At 41.9% G+C, this 18,348-nt stretch overlaps 1 protein-coding gene across 6 annotated transcripts in view; it reads left to right on the top strand.

The window, feature by feature from the left end:
- Positions 1 to 18,348, top strand: part of LOC137377672 (exocyst complex component 1-like) — a 167,879-nt gene that overhangs the window by 57,887 nt on the left and 91,644 nt on the right. For all 6 annotated transcript variants that reach the window (XR_010976458.1, XR_010976457.1, XR_010976456.1 and 3 more), the window contains one exon: positions 9,976 to 10,175. Coding sequence is in view for 3 of the 6 variants with exons in the window: in XM_068047582.1 (XP_067903683.1) it covers positions 9,976 to 10,175 (200 nt within the window). In the remaining 3 variants the exon portion in view is untranslated. The remainder of the gene's footprint in view (positions 1 to 9,975; positions 10,176 to 18,348) is intronic.

Raw genomic sequence — 18,348 nt, 5'->3', positions numbered from 1 at the left:
CTTTTGTGAAGACAGACGCAAATTATTTGTTAAGAACTACACCAACATCTTCCGCCCCTATCTATAGGTTACCTTCCAGAGCAGTTCTTTTCAGGCAACGTTGAGGATCTGTTTGGCAGGCTTTCCAGGAGAATTGCAGCATCAGTTTCTCTATTTCTTACACTTGATTCTCAGGAAGTTCTCAAAGAGATGGAAGAGGATGAGCTGATCGTGGCTGATCTCTTGGCTGGTTTTCTCCAACTGTCTTCAAAACAGTTCACACCAGTCCAAAGCGAAACCAAAAACAGTATCGCAAGAATCAAGCCTCCTGACCCCTATAAATCTTGATCTGTCACTTTTCTGTAAATATCTTTCGCAGGTCATCAAGGTTTCTGTCGTTTATTGCTTACAGCACATGACTTCCAGAAAGGCTGTTTTTGAACAGCATCTCTGTCCTTTCAATGAACTATCAACAACAAAGCAAAGTCCAGCTTCTATGACATCTTCACTCTTCTCCATAAATCCATTTCCACAATTTAAATACAAGTCCTCAAAAACATATACTTAACAAAAAATATAGAAGTCCTATTGTAACAACAGCGAATAGCAAATATGCCACTTACTGCCATATTGTATTTGAAGCATTTATCTAGCGGTACAAATACTTCACCTTTTCGTTGCAGCGGAAACTAGCTTGGATGGAACCTGCCTTCTTGTAGTAGGCACATTGAAAAGAAAACTGCATGATGTGTTTAATGCTCTTAAGAAATTTCCCTCACTGCAGCCACTCTGTTGCACAAGAATATCTCCACATCCTTCTTGAAACTTGTTACTTCTCCCTTTTTGGCATGCTATCTAGATTAAGAAGCCCCAAACAGCTGAAAATCAGTTTACAGCAAAGAAGTTTACCACAAGAGAAATTCACCGACAAGAAGAAGAAGAAGAAGAGTTAAAATCTAGACTAGAGGGATGAATACTGTTGGGGGGCATAGAGGACCTGCTCTGTAGACCCTTTAGGAGGAAGCAATGCAGACCTTGGGGCAAAGAATAGCCATAAACATTGGGGATGGCCAGGCTGGCACAAACCGACAGGAGGGTGTCTGCCTTTATTTCAACAATCACATTTTCCTTTCACTATCCTGCATGTAGACTGGATAACACCTTGATGCTGGCGAGCACTGCTTTGTTAACTGTTCCCTCCATTGGAACCATTGTCCCTTCTCCTCTTCTGTAGGTTCTCTTCATCCTTCAGAAGATGAAGCAGAAACCTCGGAAAGAGAGAATCCTTCCAGGCAACCACTGTTTAGTCGAAGGTTTAATTCAGAGATTGGCACATCAGTTGGAATAGTCAGGCAGCACAATGGGATTTGCACATCATTTCTGAGCAGAAGCAGGAGACAGTTGAAAGGAAACCCAGGACATGGTTTCCAGAAGGCAAGCCTGGGTCCTATCTCTGCTATAGAGGACCTCAGGCCCAGCCTACACTCTTTGTCCTGCAGCAACAATTGTTGGAGGTATTAAACTGCATACCTAGGAATTACCATATCAAGTCTGAGACTATGGAGGGCGCAGCTTTATGACTAGTGGCAAAAATAGTCTGAAGTCTTCCATGGTCACCTCTGTGGACGTTGCAGCCAGAATCTCTAGTGGAGTGTAACTTGGATGGAAGCTCAGACTGGTATCATTCAATTGCTGGCCTCCTCAGTATCACCAGTTTCAAAATGCTAATGGAACAGATTGATTCTGCTTCCCTGAAGATCAGTAGAAGCGTGGTCCTGCAGGCCTATCAGAGTGGCAGTGGCTCAATGGGTCTTTCTTCAGGTGCATGACAGTCATGAAGGAGAACATTTAAGGAGATAATGGTGGGGTATCACTAGGTTGAAATTATTTTGTAATTCCTATCTGTGAAGGCTGCAAATATCTAATGGTGTAGTTTGTTTGTTGTAAGCATTGTAATGAGCTTTCAGTCTTCAGTGGCAGTTGGCTTCTGTGCAAATGGCGGTTAGAGTCTGAGAGGTCTTGTCTCTGTTGCAAGATGAGGTGATGCAGTGGACACAAGACAGGAGATGCAATGGTGTCAGAAGGAAACCCCTAGATTGATCCAGGTACCTGAAATGCTGTCTCAACACTAATGGCTTGCTCGCTTAATGCCCTAGCACTTCCATGGTTATCATTGTACTGGCATTCAGCTGGTGTTTTTTTATTTGTTCTTGGGATAAGTGTTGCTGGCAAGACCAGCATTTTTTGCCCATCCCTAATTGCCCTTGAGCAGGTAGTGGTGAGCCACCTACAACTGAGTGGCTTGCAAGGCCATTCAGAGGGCAGTTAAGAGTCAACCATATTGCTGTGGATCTGGAGTCGCATGTCCACAGGTCCCTGAAGGTGAAAGGACAGGTGGATAAAGTGGTGAGGAAGGCATATGGAATGCTTCTTAATTGGTGGAGGTATAGAATACAAAAGCAAGGATGTTACGCTGGAACTGTATAAAATGCTGGTTAGGCCACAGCTGGAGTAGTGCATAAAGTTTTTGTCACCACATTACAGTAAGGACATAATTGCTATGGAGATTTACAAGAATGTTGCCAGGGCTGGAAAATTGCAGCTCTGAGGAAAGATTGGATAGGCTAGGGTTGTTTTCGTTAGAACAGAGAAGGTTGAGGGGTGACTTAATTGAAGTGTACAGAATTATGAGGGGCCTAGATAGAGTAGACAGGAAGGACCTGTTTCCCCCAGCGGAGAGGTCAGTTTCCAGGGAGCACAGGTTTAAGGTGATTGGTAGAAGGATTAGAGGGAATATGAAGAAAAACTTTCACCCAGAGGGTGGTGGGTTTCTGGAATTCACTGCTCGGATCGGTGGCAGAGGCAGAAAGCCTCAACTTATTTAAAATGTATCTGGACCTGCACCTGAAGTACTGTAACCTGAAAGGCTACAGACCAGGTGCTGGAAGGTGGGATTAGAATGGGCAGCTAGTTTTCTCAGATGGCGCAAACATGATTGGCTGAATGGCCTGAATTCGCAACAAGTTAGATGATTTTAAAGGCATGCATACAGGCAAATGGGTATGATTTAATTGCCAGTACGGAAACGTGGCTACAGGGTGACCAGGACTAGGAACTGAATATTCAAGAATATTCAACATTTAGGAAGGATAGGAAAAATAGGTGATGTTGCGCTAATAATAAGGGATGGAATCAGTACATTAGAAAGGGAGGATCTTTGATCTGGAGAGCAAACTGTGGAATTTGTTTGGGTGGAGCTAAGAAACAGCACGGGGCAACAAACATTGGTAGGAGTTGTTCATAGGCCACCAAATAGTAGTGGTAGTGTGGGACATGGTATTAATCAGGAAATTAGAGAAGCATGTAGCATGGATAATACAGTAATTATGGGTGACTTCAACCTGCACATAGACTGGGTAAACCTAATGAGCACTAATGCCGTGGAGCACGAGTTTTGGAGTATATTAGGGATGGTTTTCTGGAGCAGTATTTTGAGGAACCGACTAGAGAACAGACTAGATCTAGTATTATGTAATGAGAAAGGGCTAATTAATAATCTTGTAAAAGAACCTTTCGGGATGAATGATCATAATATGATAGAATTGTACATAATGTTTGAAAGTGAGGTAGTTCAATCTGAAGCCAGGGTGTTAAATTTAAACAAAGGAAATTATGAAGGTATGAAGGGCAAATTGGCTGAGGTAGATTGGGAAAATACATTAAGAGGTATGACCGTGCATACACAATGGATAGTGTTCAAAGAAATATTACATATTTACAGCGACTATACATTCCTTCAAGGCACAAAAACCCCAAAGTAAAGGCAGTCAACCGTGGCTAACAAAGGAAGTTAAGGATTGTATAAGATTCAAAGAAAAGGCCTATAAAGTTGCCAGAAACAGTAGTACACCTGAGGATTGGGAGTATTTAAGAATACAGCAAAGGAGGACTGTTACGACCAGGTGAGCAGTGTGTCTTTACCCAGTCTTATTGTAACCAGGTTTAATTTTAAACACGCTGTGTTTTTAACTCCTCTTTGTGAATCCTTGTTCACAACTTTCCAATTATAAGGCAAAGAAATGAGCACAAACAGGCTTTCTTTGGTTTAAAGAAGAAAGATGAACCTTATTAAACCTTAAACTTAAACTTTAATACGGTTCATGCCTACAGATATAGGACGCACCCACGCTAGCATGCACACGCGATATAAACATGCAGATAGGGACAGAAAAGAGCAGAGGAAAAGATAAGTAGAACAGTTTGAGGCAATATCTTGTTACTGTTTCTTGAGCTCGCTGTAGTCCATGATTGAAGATATGGCCTTGTGTTTCGTTGGGGCCCAGTAGACTTCTTAAAACCTTGTTCATGTAGGAAACCTTTTCTCTCTCTCAGTTTACGTGTCTTCAATGGTTTCAGTTCCCTGAGAGATGACCAGGCAGGAGAGAGATGGCCTCAGTCCATGAGCACACGGCGTTCAGAGTTCAAATCCTTTGTTGGAAGTTCATATTCAAAAACTCCAGCCAGCTAGTCATGTGACTAAAACTGGTTTGACCACTTTTGTGTATTGGGGAAACAACTGCTGAGTACTATACAAATGTCCGTCCAGTCAGGGCCTGTAATTTTAAGTTTTAATGTTCATGTGGCGAAATAATGTGTGCCTCAGTCTTGGCAGGTGGGGCGGTTTGCCTGACAAGGACCAAGAAACCGATAAAGAAAGGGAGAATAGAATTTGAATGTAAACTGGCAAAAAACATAAAAATGGACTGTAAAAATTTCTATAGGTATGTAAAAAATAAATGTTTTGCTAAGACAAATGTGTTTCCATGACAAGCAGAGTCAGGAGAATTTATAGCTGGGGATAGAGAAATGGCAGAGAAGCTAAATGATTAATTTGTGTCTGTCTTCACTGATAAAGATACAAGAAATCTCCCAGAATTAGAGATCCAAGGGACTAGGGAGAACGAGGAATTGAAGGAAATTAGTATGAGTAAAAAAGTTGCATTGGAGAAATTAATGGGGCTGAAGGTTGATAAGCCCCAGGACCTGATATTCTACATACCAGAGTACTGAAAGAGGTAGCTATGGAGATAGTGGATGGATTGATGATCTCTTCCAAAATTCTTTAGATTCTGGAACGTTTCCTACAGATTGGATGGTAGCAGATGTCACCCTACTATTTAAAAAGGGAGGGAGAGAGAAAACAGGGAACTACAGACCTGTTAGCCTTGCATCAGTCGTCGGGAAAATGTTAGAATCTATTCTAAAGGATGTGATAAATGAACACTTGGATAATAATGATCTGATTAGGCATAGTCAACATGGATTTATGAATGGGAAATCATGTTTGACAAATCTGTTGGAGTTTTTTTGAGGATGTTACCAACAAAATTGATAAAGGGGAGTCGGTGGATGTCGTATACTTGGATTTTCAGAAAGCTTTTGATGAAGTCCCCCACAGGAGGTTGATTAGCAAAATTAAAGCGCATGGGATAGGAGGTAATATTCTGGCATGGATAAAGGATTGATTAACAGGCAGAAAGCAGGGAGTGGGAATAAACGGGCCATTCTTGTGTTGGCAGGCTGTAACTAGTGGGGTATTGCAAAGATCAGTACTTAAGCCCCAGCTGTTCACAATATATATCAATAATTTGGATGTGGGGACCAAATGTAATATTTCCAAGTTTGCTGCTGACACAAAACTAGGTGGGAATGTGTGTTGTGAAGTTGATGCAAAGCGGCTTCAAGGGGATTTGGACAGACTGAGTAAGTGGGCAAGAACGTGGCAGATGGAATATAATGTGGAAAAATGTGAGGCTATCCATTTTGATGGGAGGAACAGATGTGCAGAGTATTTCTTAAATGGTAAGAGATTAGAAAGTGTAGATGTGCAAGGGCACCTACCTGGGTGTCCTCATCAATAAGTCACCGAAAGCTAACATTCAGGTGCAGCAAACAATTAAGAAGGCTAATGGTATGTTCGCCTTTATCGCAAGAAGATTTGAGTACAGGAGTAGTGAAGTCTTGCTTCAATTGTATAAAACCTTGGTTAGACTGCACCTGAAGCGCTGTGTGCAGCTTTGGTCCGCTTACCTTAGGAAGGATATTATTGCCATAGAGGGAGTGAAATGAAGGTTCACCAGACATGTTCCCGGGATGGCGGGACTGTCCTATGAAGAGAGATTGGGGAAACTGGGCCTCTATTCTCTAGAGTTTCGAAGAATGAGAGGTGATCTCATTGAAACCGACAAAATACTTAAAGGGATAGACAGGGTAAATGCAGGCCCCCCTGGTTGAGGAGAAATTTCTTTACTCAGAGTGTTGTAAATCTTTGGAATTCTTTACCCCAGAGGGCTGCGGAAGCTAAATCATTGAGTACGTTTAAAGCAGAGATTGATGGATTTCTAAATACCCATGGCATAAAGGAATATGGGGATAGTGTGGAAAAAAGGCATTGAAGTGGATGATCAGCCATGATCGTATTGAATAGCGGAGCAGGCTTGATGGGCTGCATGGCCTACTCCTCCTCCTATGTTCTGTGCCATAACTTTTCGATGGTTCTATGGTTCTAGGCTAGACTTTGAGAAATCACTGCAAGGAAAGCATGGTAATGAAGACCAGAATGGTGAGGGAGTAAAGACAGGTAGCAAAGACTCGAGAGCTTAGGTGAACAAGGGAAATAAGATGGAGATAGGTTGGAGGCCAGAACATTCTAAGACACCATATGAGCAGATTTCCTCCCCTGAAGGACATTAGTGAGCTCGATGGGGTTTTTACAACAATATGGTAGTTTCATGATCATTTCATGACGCTGAGCGTGTCTACCCTGAGGCACAGTGTGGCTTTCGAGCAGAGAGATCCACCATTGACATGCTGTTCTCCCATCGCCAACTACAGGAGAAATGCCGTGAACAACAGATGCCCCTCTACGTTGCTTTCATTGATCTCACCAAAGCCTTTGACCTCGTCAGCAGACGTGGTCTCTTCAGACTACTAGAAAAGATCGGATGTCCACCAAAGCTACTAAGTATCATCACCTCATTCCATGACAATATGAAAGGCACAATTCAGCATAGCGGCGCCTCATCAGACTCCTTTCTTTCCTGAGTGGCATGAAACAGGGCTGTGTTCTCGCACCTACACTGTTTGGGATCTTTTTCTCCCTGCTGCTTTCACATGCGTTCAAGTCTTCAGAAGAAGGAATTTTCCTCCACACGAGATCTGTTGGCAGGTTGTTCAACCTTGCCCGCCTAAGAGCGAAGACCAAAGTATGGAAGGTGCTCATCAGGGAACTCCTCTTTGCGGACGATGCTGCATTAACATCTCACACTGAAGAGTGTCTGCATAGACTCATCGACAGGATTGCAGCTGCCTGCAACGAATTTGGCCTAACCATCAGCCTCAAGAAAACGAACATCATGGGACAGGACGTCAGAAATGCTCCATCCATCAATAATGGCGACCATGCTCTGGAAGTGGTTCAAGAGTCCACCTACCTAGGCTCAACTGTCACCAGTAACCTGTCTCTCGATGCAGAAATCAACAAGCGCATGGGAAAGGCTTCCACTGCTATGTCCAGACTGGCCAAGAGAGTGTGGGAAAATGGCGCACTGACACGGAACACAAAAGTCCGAGTGTATCAAGCCTGTGTCCTCAGTACCTTGCTGTATGGCAGTGAGGCCTGGACAACGTATGTCAGCCAAGAGCGACGTCTCAATTCATTCCATCTTCGCTGCCTCCGGAGAATCCTTGGCATCAGGTGGCAGGACCATATCTCCAACACAGTAGTCCTCGAGGCAGCCAACATCCCCAGCATATACACCCTACTGAGTCAGCAGCACCTGAGATGGCTTGGCCATATGTGCCGCATGGAAGATGGCAGGATCCCCAAGGACACATTGTACAGCGAGCTCGTCACTGTTATCAGACCCACCGGCCGTCCATGCCTCCGCTTTAAAGACGTCTGCAAACGTGACATGAAGTCCTGTGACATTGATCACAAGTCGTGGGAGTCAGTTGCCAGCGATCGCCAGAGCTGGCGGGCAGCCATAAAGGCGGGGCTAAAGTGTGGCGAGTCAAAGAGACTTAGCAGTTGGCAGGAAAAAAGACAGAAGCGCAAGGGGAGAGCCAACTGTGTAACAGCCCCGACAACCAATTTTATCTGCAGCACCTGTGGAAGAGTCTGTCACTCTAGAATTGGCCTTTATAGCCACTCCAGGCGCTGCTTCAGAAACCACTGACCACCTCCAGGCGCTTACCCATTGTCTCTCGAGACAAGGAGGCCAAAGAAGAAGAAGAATGAAACTAGCAGTTTATTCCAGATTTATGAATTATTTGAATTTAAATTTGTCCAGCTGACGTGGTGGCATTTGAACTCATGTTTCCAGAGCATTAATCTGGGCCTCTGGATTAATAGTCCAGTAACATTACCACTATGCTACTGTCTGCCTTGTGGGTGCCAGATGGGTTTTATCAGCCGTGGCCATAATGGGTAGGCCTTGGCCTTATTAACCATCCTATGACATGCTGTTGTGAGTCAAAATGTGCAGAGACGTTGGATTGGTGCAGGGTGAACACATCATGGCTGCTATCAGGTTACTGTGCACACACTTGCATAATTCGTAGACGATGGGCACATGCCAGCTGCACATTAAGAAAGTGTTACCTCTTCCTGTTGATAAGAAATGCTGGCTCATTTGGTGTCTTAGAATGTTCTGGCCTCCAGCCTATCTCCATCTTATTTCCCTTGTTCACCTCGGCTCTTTTGAGTCGTTGCTGCCTTCCTTTACTCCCTCACCATCCGTCATTCCCATGCTTTCCTTGCAGTGGTTTCTCAGAATTAAATGGATAGTTAAATGAATAGTTTGAAGGAGGAGGAGGAAAGATTAGAGAGGAGATGCAATGGCAGTGAGCAGGTGGACAGGAAGCAAGAGTAACCACGAGGAATAGAAGGGAGTTGCCAAGGACTACAAACCATAATATCTCCATATGCTTACAAATTCAATCCATCACATATTTGATATTTGGATGAAATAAGTTCTTATATTTGTTAAATTACTGATTTTTGCATTACAGAGTGAGATGTTATGAAGTGTGGCACTTATTGAAGGGGAAGGACAGTGGGTCTACGCAAGAATGAGTTGTGAACATTCAACAGATCAAGGACCTTTTTTCATTTTGGGAACAAGAGAGCCAGAGCACAACAAGCAGAAATAATTTACAAGCATTATAAAAATTGTTTCACTTGTCCAATCAATGCATAATGAACAGTCTCTATTCATTTGGTTAAATAATTGCCCCAGGTAGTTGCATATTCATTGAAACTTAACAGAGATGGGCTGAGGTGAGGAAAAAATCATGTAAACTGAAATCCACATTTTTTTTGGAGAGAGCACACTAAAGGGAATTCTTCCAGTTTTATTCCCCAGGTGTCTGCTGCACATGCTGTCAAATTTGTATTACAGCCTGTAAATTAAAATCTGTATTGTTTGTACATCAATCAGGAAGTTAAATATGCTACCCTAATTTCCATAAAATTAATGGATAACGTGTTCATAAGGAGGTTTGAAAACATTACAACTGTGATTATACTTCAAATTTGCTTCAGTGGCTGTGAGATGCTTTGGGATGTTCTGAAGATATGAAATGCATTATGTAAATACATATTCATTCTTTCCCCATAATCATGAGATTTGATGGTATTCTAAATGAATTTAAAGCTCTAGTGGACGACAGGAATCTTGAGTTTATAACCCCATTACCCACTCAGGTATTTCTATTGTTGCAATGTATTATTTCCGTCTTTGATTTTCTGTTGGTGAGCTTTTGCTTTTCAGTTTTACAATGTGGATTTCCATCAAGTAATAAAATTGGGTTTGAATCAACATTCCCTGTAAGTTGTGCAGTTGCGCAGCAGTCCAGAGGGATCATTGGTTTGAATGATAAAACTTTTGGTTCCAAAACATAACAGGAAGAATTAAAATTATTATTGCATTCCAGAGAGCTTACGTCCTCTAGTAGAACAGCGAGCAAGAGCGCCAGTTGAAGAAGAGGAGGAAGAAGAGGTCAGTGTTTATCAAGAACTGACATCTAAAGAGGCATTTGACATTGAGAAATTAATGGAACAGTTTGATCAGTCGATTTCCAATTCAGAAGCTTTTGCAGAGAAAATGAGCAAAGATCTTCACGTGTTAGATGAGGTAATTCTTTCAGAAACTTCTAGTCCAAAATCCCAAATGTAGCTGCTAAATGTTTCGCTCAGATTCAGTGATCATTTGGTTTTCTGAAACAATTAGACCTACCATAAAAGATGGACACAGTTTTATTTATTAATAGACTGTGTCTTTGTGTAGTTAAGTAATTGAATTACTACTTGATTGTTTTTGATTGAATGACGTGTTTGCAGAATTATTAAATGCAAGTTTTATTTTTATTCTTTGTGTAATATGGGTGAAGTAGAGCAGTATTGTTTTAGTGAATGCCATAAGTATTTTAATATAAAAAATTGGGTGAAACTTGTTTATACTTTATTTGATGCACAAATCACTCACAAGTAACTGTTATTTCCATTAATTCTACAATGCATGGTCAAAAGTAAGTAGTGGACATATGATCCTGGAAATTAGTTACTGATATTGATGAGCAAATGTGAATGGGTTTGTATGGCATTCCGCGGTTTGCTATTTAAAAGTGTTAATTTACTTCGTTTTGAATGAGTTATAACTCCCACTAATATATCTGTCATGCAGGCCTCCACCTGCCAAGAATAAGGCATATTAATTTTGCCACTTGGACATTAAATTTCAAATTGTTGCTGGGAAGAAGAGAAGGCCTGTGACAAGGGGTTGCCAGGCCTCTGGCTGGAAAGACATTTTTGCATATTAACAGACAGTGTTTGGAACAAAGGAGCTATTCCCTACTCCAATACAATCTACAAACAGACGTGGTCAAACCACTTAGTAACATGACTAACCTACTTGGCATTCTGTTTTTTTTCTGAATTGTACAGTTTAAACTGAGAGCCTGCAGAAAGCTGTTTGCTCCTGAATTGAAAAGACCTCTCCTATCTGCTCCCATCTTTCTCATAGAACTCCAAAAATAACTGAAGACTCATGAACCCTAAGAGAGAAAAGTCTCCTACAGCAAACAAGGTTTAAGAAGAATACTGGACCCCAAGATCTACCTACAATCAAGGACTGTGCAGTGAGCTTGAAGAACCGTGATAACAACTCTTCAGATATTACCTCAAACCTTTCCACTTTATTTTTCTTCTCTTTTCTGAATCTGTTTCCATGTGTGTATCACGTATGCATGCTAGCGTGGGACGCGGCGTGTATCCGTAGGCATTAATGGAATTCAAATTTAAGTTTAGGTTTTATAAATTTCAAGATTTCTTTAAACCTAAGAAAGCCTATTTGTGCTAGTATCTTTGCCTTTATAATTGGAAAGCAGTGAACAAGGATTCACCAAGGGGGAGCTAAAAACATGGTGTGTTTAAAATTAAACCCCCTTATAGTAAGACCAGGTGAAGGCTGAAGGGGAACCCTAGACCTCTTTCTCACCTGGTCATAACAGAAATTTGGGTGCTAGTGTCTGGAATTGATCCACAGACAAATGAGAGAAATTGGAAGTGGGAAGCCAAATTGTTCCCAATCAAAAAAGAGCCAGATTTCAATACAAGTTTTCTTATGGTTGTTTGTTCTTGAATACGAACAAGTCTCCGACTGAAGCTAGTAGCTCTCCAAGCCAGGGTGAAGTAACTTGGGATAAGTTAAAAGCACTGTTTGTGGAAGAGTTGGGAAAATGGCTGAGTAGTGTGGGACCATTGTACATGGCAAGGCTAGGAAGTCCGAACTCCTAAGGCCAACCATTTTTCTCTTGAATCCGCAGAAGCAGAGTTAGAAGTAGACCCAGACAGGGTACTGCTAGCAAAGATACAATTGGAGCAAAAGAAACTTGAATTAGAAGACAGAGAAAGAGAAAGGGAGAGACAGGAAAATGAGCAAGAGAGGCATGAGAGGGAGAAAGAGCAAGCCTTCCAGAAGGAACGTGAAGAGAAAGAGAGAGAGGAGAGAGAAAGAATATTCCAGAAAGAACGCGAAGAAAGAGAGCTGAAGCGGTTTGAGTTAACTAGGGGGCAACAGAGTAACCCCAGTGAAAGCATGGCCAATATGGAGGAGTGTAATTCAGGGCTGGGGATAGATTTGTTAAAACAAGCTCATCTAATCCCAAAATTCAATGAGGAAGATGTGCAAGTGTTTTTTTGTGTCTTTTGAGAAACTGACAAGGCAGCTAAAATGGCCAGCTGACACCTAGTCTCTTTTACTACAAAGCAAGCTAACTAGAAAAGCCCATGAGGTTTATTCCCTGTTGCCAGATGAGAGTTCATCAAATTATGAACTGACCAAAAATGCTATCCTCGGGGCATATGAATTAGTACCCAAAGCTTATCGCCAAAGGTTTAGAACCCTCAAGAAGCAAGCTAATCAAACTTATCTGGAGTTTGAAAGAAGTAAGCAGCTGGCTTTTGACTAGTGGCTGAGGGCTCTTAAAGTACAGCTCAGCTATGAGAATCTCAGGGAAGTAGTTCTATTAGAGGAACTTAAAAACTTTCTCCCACTCTCCATAAAGACCCATGTAGAGGAGCAACGGGTTCAGAAAGCCTAGCAAGTGGCTGTTCTAGCTGATGAGTTAGCATTAATTTATGTTGCTTTCCAAGGGCAGAATCTTTCCTAATCCCCCCCCAAATCTGAAAAGGACAAAGGGTGGGAAGGTACTGGCAGCCCAAGCAGTCCTGGGAGATGAAGGAAAGCAGGAGACACAGGGGGCCCTCCTCTAGCCAAAAAGGAAGGTGCTGTGAGCAAGAATGAGACCCGGAGACTCATGTGCTTCCATTGTAATAAAGCAGGGTATTTAAGAGCTGACTGCTGGAAACAAAAGGGAAAACCTGCAGGGATAATCAGGGCACACCCGCTCAGTGAAGACAGGAATCTGATGGAAAGCACAGCAGAACAAGCTGTGGCTTTAACTGTAGTACGAGTGAGACCTAGGAATCTTACGGCTGCAAGTGCAGGAAAATTTAATAGCATTCCTGAGGGTTATCAAGGTTTCGTGTCCGAAGGGAAAGTAACCCCATACTCGTTGAGTGAGGTGGGCATGTAAGCCCATAGTGATTCTCAGGGACACAGGGGCCACTAGATCCCTTTTACTGGGAAAAGGCCTGACCTTTCCCCCAGAGAGTAAAGTGAACTCCAGAATGGTGGTGAATGGTATTGGAGGGCTGTGTATGCCTGTACCTGTACACTGGGTGCATCTGTAGTGCAACCTAGTTTCAGGACCGGTGACCATAGGGATTGTCCCTAGTTTGCCTGTGGACGGGGTTGACCTGCTCTTGGATAATGATCTGGCCCCAGCCGAGAACAAAAAGGGACAGGCAGGCACAAGGCTGGCAAAAGGTTAGACAGGGAAGGGGAAAAAGTGACCAAGAGGATAGGTTAAAGGAAGTCCGAGAGGAATTCCAGATGAAAACCACTACTGTCTGGTAAGCCAACCCTGAAAAATGTGAAAAGTTAGACCCCACATCCTCCTATGTAAATGCAGACACTAGAAGCTCCCCACCAGAGTTACTAACAGCATTTACAGGAACCTGCAGAGATAAAGAAAGACCTCTGGGGGCAGAGAAACTGAGGGTGATGCCTCACCTAATCGAAGTGCCACAGGCAAGTGCAGTAGAGTCTGCTCAAATACCTTCCGGCAGGAGTGGCCTCTGGGACAAAGGGGAGATTAGCAAAGAATCCTCCCCCACAGTCAGAAAAAAAACAAACCACCCCTGAAGTCAAAAGCCTTTGCATGACTCAGCAAAGCACTGAGAGTTCAGGATCGACCCGCCCACTACTGACTCTTTTCAAAAAAAAAATTACCTCAGCAGGAACAAAGACTTTAGGCAGCCATGGAAATGGGCAAACGGGAGAGAAGCTTCCCCAAATAAAAAAGAACCACATATTTATTGGGATGCCAAAAAGGGGGCAATTAAAGCAGCACTGGCACCAAGAGAAAACAGGCAATTTTAATGAGCTTTAGGATTTGTGAATGAATGGAAATGAATGAGAGAAATGCATGTTTTTTTTCTGTAGATTATATATTTTCTCTCAACCCTTTTAATGAAATGTGCTTTTCTCGTCACGTTTCATTCCCCTGGGTGTGGAGGTGTATTGCTGGCCCTCACCTGCCAAGAATGAGGCATGTTAGTTTTGCAACATGGACATTAAATTTCAAATAGTTGCTGGGAAGAAGAGAAGGCCTGTGACAAAGGGTTGCCAGGCCCCTGGCTGGAAAGACATTTTTGCATATTAACAGTATTTGGAACAAAGGAGCGATCTCCTGCTCCAATTCAATCCACAAACAGATGTGATCAAACTAGTTAGCCACATGACTAACCTGCTTGGCAGTCTGGGAGTTTTTTTTTTCTGATTTGTACAGTTTGAACTGAAAGCCTGCAGAAAGCTGTTTGCTCCTGAATTGAAAAGACCTCTCCTGGCTGGCTTGCCGCAGCCTCTCCTGTCTGCTCCCATCTCTTTCTCACGGAACTCCAAAACCCACCGTAAACACATGAACCCCAGGAGAGACAAGTCTCCTACAGCGAACAAGGTTTAAGAAGACTACTGGGCCCCAACGAAAAGCAAGATCTACCTACAATCAAGGACTCTACAGTGAGCTCGAAGAACCATAACAACAACAACTCCAGATATTGCCTCAAGCCTTTCCATTTATTTTTCTTCTGCTCTTTTCTGTCTCTATTTGCATGTGTGTATCACTTATACATGCTAGTCTGGGGCGCGGCATGTATCCGTAGGCATTAACCAAATTAGAGTTTAGGTTTAATAAATTTCAACTTTTCTTCTTTAAACCTAAGAAAGTCTGTTTGTGCTGGTTTCTTTGCCTTGATAATTGGAAAGCGGTGAACAAGGATTCACCAAGGGGAAGCTAAAAAAAACGGTGTATTTAAAATTAAACCCTGTTACAGTAAGACCAAATGAAGGCTGAAAGGGACCCCTAGACCTCTTTCTCACCTGGTCGTAACACATCAGACAGAAAAGTATGATCCAAACATGTTCGCCATTTATCTACTGATAGTGCTGGCAGTAAAATGTAGTTTATTGTAATATAGAATACTGTCCCCACTGGCCAACACTTTCCCGCCCCAAACCCTGCCCCACAAACTTAGCTTAGTTCTGGAGCCATCCTTCCTCTTGTTTCCGTTGATTGGCCGGCAGCTCCATTAGGCAGGACTTCCTACCTCAAGGAGGTGTAAGTTCCACCCAAGGCCAATTAAGGGCCTAGGGAGCAGAAAATCTCGGCGTGGCTCCCCAAGCTCGGCGGAGATGGGTTCGCCCCCGACACTTCGGCCGGTGGGCAGGGCCTCCTGACTATTGTTACAATTAGAATGTTGTATATTTTTGAAATAAGACTATTGATATATTTGTATTTTGGGTGATCCACTGTGTTACGACCGACCGCTCCAGTCAAAGCCCCAATCAAAATGTACGATTCTGATTGTGGTGGGAGAAATGCATTGTTAATTGGATCCCATCCCTCCACAGATCGCCTAACATATAATTTTAAACTTTCCAAATTAAAGAAAGACACAGCCAAATAGTACTATCTATTAACCCTGAATGAGGCTAACCAAACCAGGTGTCTTTAAATAAACAAATTAACTGTTTAATTAGAAAAACGAAATTCTGAAACACTACTAAGACATAAACAACATTTAAAATAGAAAAAATTAGAGTCCTTGCAGATTTACAGTCTAATGTTGCTTGAAGTCCTCACAGCCATCTGATGGGAAAAAAAAAGGTTCTTCCACAATAGAACGGAGCGTAGTCTAATTCCAGCAGTAAGTGATGTTTTCCTTCCCTCAGCAAATTTCAACGATTAACGACTTACAAACACTTTTTAAAATGAATAAATTTGGCTTTAGAATTTTTGAGGGTTAAAAGATTGTCACAGTCTAATTTCCCTTCCTTCAGTTTAATTACTGGAGATCTCTGTTTTGGCTTGACTTTTTTAGAATTTTGAAAGATAATAATTAAACAGACAAAATTCTCTTCCTTCAGTTTAAATGGCTGAGTGCTCTTTTCAGGTGCTAACACCAGCTGTCTGTGTTCTTTTTTAGAACAGAACAGACTGTCTCCAACTAAAAACCCAGTTCAAAATTGAATTGTAACAAATGTATTGCGTGATGCTGAGTCCAAGTGGCTGTATCCAAGGTGACGAGAATGCACCCTTTGAATCACAGTCTCCGAATGGCTGTTGCCGGGTAACCAGGATGCATTCTCTGAAGCTGGTTGATTCCCTCTCCATATGGTTGTATCCAACGGCAACCAAAAATGCATTTTCTCTAACTCCTGAGGCTTGCCGGTTCTTAAAGCAGTGCTGATGCTTTGCAAGTCTTCAAGACACACCACATATTTCCCGGAGAAGAAAACTACAGGACCATGACAACTGTAAAAAGCAGAATTATTTTAGTACAGGTTGTTATGATCCCATTAGGGACTATTAACTTTTAAAAAGACAAAGTCGAATTCCCAGTTATTGCTGTAAGATTTCACATTTTAAACAAAAATCTTTACAAGAGTTAATGCAAAACGCTACAATTTGGAAACGTATTTTAAAATTAAAATCTTAACATAGCATGAAGACGGGTACTTTAAACTCTAAATCTCAACAGAACATTCCTGTTTGACTGTTATTTCCACGCCAAGAGTTCACCTATATGTTGCAGGATCTTGGCGGTTTGGATACTTCTCCTGGGACCAATCCAAAGTATACCACAGCCCTTAGGAGTTCACTTGGAATTCTTAGTTTCTCAGCTGTCTTCCAAGATATGAAATCTCCTGAGGATTGTCCCTCTAGCTTCAGTTAGGCACCAGTTTTCTTCCAACACCTCCCAAATCTGTACTTCACAGCTTGAGCCCGCAGCTTTCTCAAAACAGAAACATCCCAAGGTCTTGATGGGCTCTTTGCTCCTGAGCCCAGCTACTTCCAAAACCAACAGCTTTCTCTGTGACAAACTGCCTGTCTCTGTCAGCAAGCATACCAAAAAAAAATTTGAAACAAAAGGCATATCCCTGCATCATCTATCTCCATAATAAGTGGTACATTTGGGATGTCCCAGATAGCAATTTAAGCTAATTACACTTCCAACTCCCAAAATATCTCTCTGATTCCTGCTACCCACATGAATAATTGATATTTCTAACAATGGCAGAGCAATCTCTTCCAGACTTTCTGGTTCCAACTGCCAAATAAATGATCCCACCTGCTGTTTTATGGCTCTCACCACTCCAACTCTGTTTCTGTAAGCATTGATGGAGAGATCTTTGACCTTTAAATCCTGGGTGATCTGCAACCTTTTGAAATTCTTACAGCTACACATTTAATTCCCCAAAACTAAAAGTGACCTCTAAAATATTAATACAAACTATGAAGCAGGTGATTATGACAAGGTGCTGAGATTATATTACAGAAATAGACTTCATCCTTAAGGAGCTGCAGTCTTTACATTAGGTGCTTCTACAATACAGACTGTTCTGGTACTTGAATTACTGAAGGCCTATGACCTAACACTGCTGATTCTTACATGAAGGGAAAAACATTGTACAAAAACTAATATATATTGAATCAATATTGTGAATATGTTTCACACCTAGTAGTAATTTTGAAGATGGCTTCAGAGTTCTAGTTATAGTCAAGACTGAAGACATTCAGAATTCAACTACCAGCACTCAGCTTACTATAATTGCTTCGTAATGTTAGCTGGGGCGGAGGACAGAATACCTAGTACAGAAACTTAAAATGTTAAATGTTTTGGCTTTACTGTATTGCAAAGAAAATATTCGCATTCACTTGTTTTTGAAGTGTTTGTCAGTGAAGGAGCAAGTAGGTTAAAATAATGGACTAGATATAGAATATCAGCTATGTTGGTAAATATAGCTTTTATTTAAAAAAAATCTATTTCCTGTCATGTAGATATTATTAAAAAAATTCTCATCTTGAAGCTCCATTTAAAACTAGAGGGGGTGTTGAATGTAACATAGAAACATAGAAAATAGGAGCAGGAGTAGGCCATTTGGCCCTTTGGGCCTGCTCCACCATTCAAAAAAGATCATGGTTGATTGTCTAATTCAGTACCCTGTTCCTGCTTTTTCCCCATATCCCTTGATCCCTTTGGCATTAAGAAATATATCTATCTCCTTCTTGAATATATTTAATGTCTTAGCCTCCACTGCCTTCTGCGGTAGAGAATTCTGCAGATGTGGACTCAGATGACCTATTTTGATAGTTCCTGTGAATTTCTAGCAGTTATATTTT

The sequence above is a fragment of the Heterodontus francisci genome, chromosome 15 (genome assembly GCF_036365525.1).
Source record: "Heterodontus francisci isolate sHetFra1 chromosome 15, sHetFra1.hap1, whole genome shotgun sequence".
Lineage (NCBI taxonomy): Eukaryota > Metazoa > Chordata > Chondrichthyes > Heterodontiformes > Heterodontidae > Heterodontus > Heterodontus francisci.
The sequence above is the reverse complement of the archived record's forward strand: the minus strand, read 5'-3'. Positions and strand labels throughout refer to the sequence as shown.